This window comes from Parambassis ranga, chromosome 1 (genome assembly GCF_900634625.1).
Source record: "Parambassis ranga chromosome 1, fParRan2.1, whole genome shotgun sequence".
In the NCBI taxonomy this organism is placed as follows: domain Eukaryota; kingdom Metazoa; phylum Chordata; class Actinopteri; family Ambassidae; genus Parambassis; species Parambassis ranga.
The window spans coordinates 23,478,596-23,485,831 of record NC_041022.1 but is presented as its reverse complement, the minus strand read 5'-3'; the positions used below and the strand labels follow the sequence as shown (position 1 = coordinate 23,485,831).

Here is a 7,236-nt window from a genome sequence, read left to right as displayed (position 1 = left end):
GTTAACACGTCTGAACACATTAGTCTTTGCTCATATGTTCAGACACATTTTAAGTCTGCAGTGGGACACAACACAAATTTTAAATTTTAAATTCAATGACACTGTATTGTTTTTTGTTGTTTGTTTTTTTTTTTTGCATCAGCTACAAAAATATAGACTACTCTTTTTTAATGAAGTATAATTGGCTTGTTTTTAATTAACAAATAAAATGTTAGTAAATATTTATTTTCAGCTTCCTGATTTTGTTACTGGAATATTTTTAAATGTAAAGATTTTAAATCAAACTGTGCATTTTTTCACTTTACACTGTAATTTTTATTTAAATTACACAAATGCAATATTTAAATTTTTTAAAAAAATTTACATGTGTGTAATGCCCACACAGCACTTTGTTTTGCAGTAGGTAAGTTAGTTTTGGAAAATTGATGAAGAGGTGTTACATAATCACATGCCGCCTTATTTTGTGTCTGTCTCACTGATCTGTTACGTAATATCACACAATTAAATGTCTTTAGTGGCTTCAATTAAACAGCTTTTGGTTACTTAATTTTTAGCCAGCTATAAAGACACAGAATGCTTCTGGAAACACATATTATTTTCTGTTTCCACCAATTCCCACATATGGCATTAAGAAAATGTGCTTTTGCTCAGACATACAAAGTGTCAATTCATGAATATCAGGGTCAGCTCACCATTAGTCCTGCAAGTTTGCCAATACACACACACACACACACACACACACACATTAGGTCATCGCCTTAAAACATATTCAGCAATATTTACACATTCACAGCAATACTCATCTAGGTATATCACACATCTTATACTAGCTTTGCCTTTAAGAAGCATGGTACATCTATCATTCACCCCAGCGATTAAATCATTTTCAATAGATAACTTTCTTACCTAAGAGTCCTGCTAGAGCAAAACCAGTGGAGCCCAGTGGATGCAGTTCAGAGGCATGCAGACAGTCCTGGTCCATGCGTGTCCACCTGCCTGCTGAGCTTCAGCCTGCAGCTAAAACCCTCTGCTATCAGCTGATTTCAGTGTTTTTTTCTGCCCTGCACTGTGTGTGTGTGTGTGTTTTATATATAAGGTGGGGAGTGTGCAGCAGCCTGGCCGGAGCCTCCTGCATGCTTTCTGACAACCTGGGATTTTATGCATCATGCTTTTAATAAGCACCAGTAACACAGTCAAGAAACCTCTCCAAAACTTAACCCCCACCACCTCCAGCACACACACACAGACCCACACATACCTCTTCAAGCTGCCTGATCCCTGGATTTACGGGCTTAGTATTAAGAAAATACTACTGCAATTTGGGATTAGACCCCCCAAAACCCCTCACAACAACAATGACTCCGTCCATTTGATATCTTGATACTTGTGATCAATCACCGCCTTTGTTGCTTTCAGACACAGGCAATTTAAGCGGAAACGAGACAACAAAGATTCTTCGCTTATTCATAGTAATTTCCCCTGAATCACAGGCCATTTCTTCTCTCCTGATTCTGTGCCTCTAGGCCCCAAGGTTGTATTTGTCACAAGATTAAATCATGATTATATGGATAGATGTTAATTTTATTTAAGCATATGCATGAAGCATGTATTATTATTAGAAGTAGGCAATACATATATCCTCTTTCTTTAGCCTAAGAGTTTGATGATGTAAGAAACAGTGTAGTTTATATAATTATTTTTTTCTTACTTAACTAAATCAGCTGATTGAAGGTGCCTGGGTCAATCCCAGCTTTAATTGGGCCTAGCCTAAATTATTAAGTTTTAACAAAAGTAAATGTCTAATAATAATAATAATAATAATAATAATAATAATAGAAAAAAATACATTTAACAAAACATTAGTTTTTTAAGGCCTACAACAAGCTAATAACATTTTGTAACTATTTAAGCTAATGTATGGTTTAGCCTGATTGTAACAGGAAAAAGAACCCAAATATATAATGTAATTTTTCCATATTCTACAGCAGAATAAAGTTTGCTTTAATAAAATATTAAATATAAGAACATTATCTGCCTCCATAATTCCAGGTTCATCAGTGTTTCAGCCTAAATGAATCATATTTTCTGGCTGTAATGCAGCCGGTTCACTCTCCTCCAACTTTCCGACCCAAAACTTTTCACTCGCGTCACATGGCTCGCCCTTCATTCCACAGGGGGCGGGCGCACTGCCGTGTAACTCGCGCCCCAATTGGCTGTGTGCTTCACCCGTGCGGCCGCAGAGCGCCGTGATTGGCTCGGAGGAGTCGGAGCCGCGTGCTTCCTTGACTCTTAGAGGCACGGGCCTCGGAGACCAGCATCAATCTCCATCCGTCAACACCGACCGCAGAGAGAAACGGCGCGGAGACCGAACCGACGCGGTTATTTTTTCATTTTCCTGAAATGTTCGCTGTGTAGCGCGGGGACAGGTGTAAGCTGCAGGCGGAGAACACGCTTCACTTTTCCCTTCATGTGGATATTTTCCTTCAACTCTGCGTCTCAGTGCTTTGACATTTAGCAGGAATTTAAGCTACCTGAAAGGTGAGACCCCGGCCTGATTCCATGTCGTTATTCAGGATATTTGGTTATACTTATTTGTCTGTATTTTTTTCTACATATTTATCACAGTGTAGCTTACCTTATTTCACAAAATAAAACCGTATTTTCCCTAAAAAAATATTTAGAAGATTTGGGGGATTTATTTTCCATAAATCAAATCTTGCTACTATCTAAATAATTCCAACTTTTTTCTGTCAGGAGTTAATGTGTAGATCAGCTCGCAGGCACTCTGCTAATTGTCGCTGAAGATGTAATCTAAATTGTAATGGAGTTCATTTGCACACAGTTCTCTGTGCGTAATTCAGCTCCTTCCTGTGGTTATGGAAATAAGCAGAGCTTTATTTGGAGCCTTAACGCCTCAGTTCAGATTCATCAGGAGGCCCGGGGCACCTTTCAGGGGAGAAAACGCTGCCATTAGTCCTACATTTACCTGCTAAACGGACCCCAGTGGATTATGTAAATTCTTATCTAAATACATTGTCTTACACTAACTGTTAACAATTATTAAAGAAGCCAGGGACAGTATGCAAAGTGCAGAAAAACTCTGGGGTAACAATGCCTGCTCAAGATCATCAAGTATTATTCTTTACATATGGATGGTGTTCGTGTACTTAGTAAAGTGTTTTTCGTTTATTTATTAATTCCTAATCCGTGTAGAACTTCAGATTAATTTGTATTTAATTAGTTTCCTCCTATAGAAAATATAATTGAATTAGGCTAAAGTGAATTAAAAAGCTGCCAAGTAGCCTATATTTTTAATACATAGGCTCTGGGAACAGAGTTTCTAGATACAAAATAAAATAAATAATCGCACTATTCATTCATATTAAAATGTAAAGAACAATAAATCTGCGTCCCTGCATGAATAAGTCATATCAGAACAGCTCGTTCCAATAGAGATATCAGAGGTGAGAAAAGTCTCAAGTGGCCTGTAATTTAAACGTGTGTCTCCGCAGGTCGATTTAACTGTGAGCTATTGAATTAATTAAAGCATAATGAAGATCCGAGTGATAACACAGCCGCTGGAACATCCTGATGGCTGAGGACCGTTTTTTTTTGATCAGTGTTTTTGTTTTTTCCCGTGAGATCTGACTGAGCCCGCTGACACTTTCTTTAATGTTAATTATTCTTCTCTAAACTGATGTTATCTGCTCTCATAGACAGATTTAAGGCCTGGTGTCAAACGCCTTTCCACGTGAACAGGACTCTCTGTGTGTGTTTTCTTTTGTTTTGTTTTGTTGTTGTTTTTTTCTTCCAAGTTTACTTCACTAAATTTCTTTGAAGTTTCGTCCATTTTTATACAGATAAATACCGCGTGAAGTAGTTGCACAGCAACAGATCCAAACATGATTAATCTCGCAAAATCTTTCCCAAAACTTCCCAGATCACACTTTCTAAACCGGAATCCAGAGCAGAAGTGCGGGCCAGTTATGCGCACATGTTATTTTAACATGGTTCCAAAATTATTATCAAGGTTATTTACATTTATTGTGGTGTGAAACTGACCTCAAGCCAAACGCACAAAATGTAAAATCATTCAGTCACCATCATTTATTTCTTTATTTTCAGATTACAGAGGTGTATTTATGTCTTTTAATATAAGCTCTGCAGAATCACTCACAGGCATCTGCTGTGTAACTTCACACCTTGTATGTAAAGTTTAGTGATACAGATGATTGTAAATAAGATACATATTTATGAGCTTCGTTCAGTTTTTGGGGAATGTATCATTTGAGTGTCTTTCATCACTTTTACTCATTTAGCGCCGTCTCTCTCTCTTCCTGCAGCTGACCATCCGATCTGAGCACCTGGCCCACCCGGAGATCTGCACCCGTCCTCTGCGCACAGACTCCGGTCTCCCCTCCGTGCTTCTAGCATGATGTCTTATCTCAAACAGGCCCCGTACGGGATGAACGGACTGGGCCTGAGCGGAGCCGCCATGGACCTGCTGCACCCGTCTGTGGGGTACCCCGGTACGGATCAAATATGATAGACGTTTAATGACCAGGGCAGCGTTACACAGTGCTTCTTTGATACAAACTTATTCCCCAGGCCTTTCTCATATGTTTATAATATAAATGAATATTATTTAAGTTTACCGCTCATAACGGAACGCTTGAATAATCCTATCAATGTTCACTGTGGTGTTTATGGGAGTTTCAGTTCCTGAGATTTCCTGTAAAAAGAAATAATTTTTATGTCTTGAACGTAAATCGGATCTGATTTGTGCGTCAATGGATTGATGAAAAGTGGATTTATGCAAGTTTTATTCGCTTTTAAACTTTCTGTGCGTAATTATTGCGCATTCGGAACCACATTAATTTTGTCCACCGTAACATCACCCGGCAATTTGCTCTATAACTAATTCTGTGTGAAGATTGTGTTTTTTTATTAAAATCTCTAACACGGCGATGCTGACACGGTGTATATAAAAGGGCACGGGACGCACGGTCACTGACTTAAATCCAGATTGGAATGCGTGTTGTGGTACATTTTGGAGGAGTTGTGTTTTTACAATCTTGGCTTGAGTTAACAATGATATATTTTCTCTCCCTCTCTCTCTTCAGCCAACCCGCGGAAACAGCGCCGGGAGCGGACCACTTTCACCCGGACGCAGCTCGACATCCTGGAGTCGTTGTTCGCCAAGACGCGCTACCCAGATATTTTCATGAGGGAGGAGGTGGCTCTGAAAATCAACCTGCCGGAGTCCAGAGTCCAGGTGGGCATTTCGCACAGACTGGTTTATGTGGCAACGCTGTTAGATAGGAAAGTTGTAAAATCTCGATTTTAGAAAGCAGGAAGTTAGTTGGGAGGTCTTTTAGTGACTTTCTTTCACCTCGGGCCTCTGTGTGATTACTTTCAGTGTGGGGAAAAATGTTCAGCTATTATTGATCAAGTAGAGACAAGTCTTTAATGAAAGGAGATAATTCGGCTCTGGCAGAGTGAGGCACCAGCTCTTGATGTGGTGAGCTTTCTTTAGAAAAAGCCTCTGAGAGGTTTACCAAGGCCAGCTTTAGCAGCCCTCTGTTGGGCTTAACGCTGCAATTATGGCTGCGGCCTCTCTGCTTTCTGCAGGCCGCTGGTTAGCTGCTTAACAGGCCAAGCTATCAGTAGTATTACAGTGCTGTTATTTTAGTGGAAGCACATTACATTTTCTAGCTGGTTAAAAAAAAAATAAAAAAGATGCCTCATTTTTTCATTTTGTTTAGTTACATAAAGGTTATTAAACTTAGGCAGAACATGATACACTTAGTTTACAGTAAATTAACTCTCTGCTTGCACAGTCTGCTGAAACTATGTCATGGTTTTGATTGATATTAAGGATTAAGGATTCATAAAAGTAGCACCAGACTTCAAGGTCTGGGAAGTCGAGTTATCTAAAGATTGAATATATGCACATTTCTTTAAAAGAAAAACAAACATTCATGGTAAAGAAAAAGTTCACATCAAGTCTGAACTGTGTATTTTAATTTATTTTATATTTTTTTAATTATTAAATGTGGTTTAAGTGCTGCAAACACCACAAGCTAAGAAATCAGAGTAGAAAAGATTGGTGTGCGTCACAAAGTTGCAGGGAAGTGTAACGAAAACAGTAGAAGGTGATTAGATTTTTTTTTGTGAGCTGGCCAACATGTGACACTGACCCTTTGACCCTGCCTCCTTCCACAGGTCTGGTTTAAGAACAGACGAGCCAAGTGCCGGCAGCAGCAGCAGAGCAGCAGCAGCGCTAAGGTCAAACCAATAAAGAAGAAGTCGTCTCCAACCAGGGAGAGCACTGGTTCAGAGAGCAGCGGCCAGTTCACCCCGCCAGCGGTGTCCAGCTCCTCCTCCTCCACCTCTTCCTCTTCATCTTCCTCCTCATCCTCATCCTCCGTCTCCTCCGGTCTTGGCGGACCCGGTCTGATCAGCACCTCTACCTCCGTCACTGCTCCAGTGTCGTCCATCTGGAGCCCGGCACCAATCTCCCCTGCCCCGGCACCGGCAGCTCTGCCCGACCCTGCTGCCCCTACCAGCGCTTCCTGCATGCAGCGCGCCGTGTCGTCCTCCACCACCGGAGGCACACCCTCTTACCCAGTGTCCTACAGCCAAACGGCAGCAGCGTACAGCCAGGGTTACCCAGCCTCAGCGTCAGGTTCCTACTTCGGTGGCGTGGAGTGCGGTTCATACCTTGCACCTATGCACTCCCACCACCACCCACACCACCCTCACCAGCTAAGCCCCATGACTGGCAGCTCTATGTCAGGACACCCACACCACCACATCAGCCAGGCGTCAGGACACCACCATCATCACCACCACCCATCACACCACCACCAGGCATACAGCACGCCCAGCCTCACCTTCAATTCCACAGACTGTCTGGATTACAAAGAGCAGACGGCGGCCTCCGCCTGGAAACTCAACTTCAATGCCTCCGACTGTTTGGACTACAAAGACCAGGCCTCATGGCGTTTCCAAGTGCTGTGACTTCTCATGCTTCTCCTATCCTTTTAAAGAAGTGTTCTTTTCATTTTTGGTGGTTTATTTTTGAAGATCCTTTAAACTAATAGTAGAGACATTTTTTAAAAAAAAGTTTATTTGTGAACTGAAGCGATGCACAGATATCTGATGCCTGAGCAGCAAGAGTGACCCATCCAGGATTATTTTTCTACTCCAGAACTCTAGAGAAACTGACCCATT

At 41.1% G+C, this 7,236-nt stretch overlaps 1 protein-coding gene across 3 annotated transcripts; it reads left to right on the top strand.

Moving 5' to 3' along the window:
• The first annotated feature begins 4,432 nt into the window (after positions 1 to 4,432).
• Positions 4,433 to 7,023, top strand: LOC114439637 (homeobox protein OTX1 B-like). Of its 3 annotated transcripts, none has more exons than XM_028411733.1 (4): positions 4,433 to 4,529; positions 5,124 to 5,275; positions 6,226 to 6,404; positions 6,483 to 7,023. In XM_028411733.1, exons 1-4 carry the CDS (start codon positions 4,433 to 4,435, stop codon positions 7,021 to 7,023), a joined length of 969 nt encoding a protein of 322 aa, XP_028267534.1. The 3 variants fall into 3 exon arrangements, with proteins under 3 accessions (XP_028267534.1, XP_028267525.1, XP_028267517.1); XM_028411724.1 differs by having other exon boundaries at positions 4,433 to 4,545; positions 5,116 to 5,275; XM_028411716.1 differs by having other exon boundaries at positions 6,226 to 7,023.
• The last annotated feature ends 213 nt before the right edge of the window (positions 7,024 to 7,236 follow it).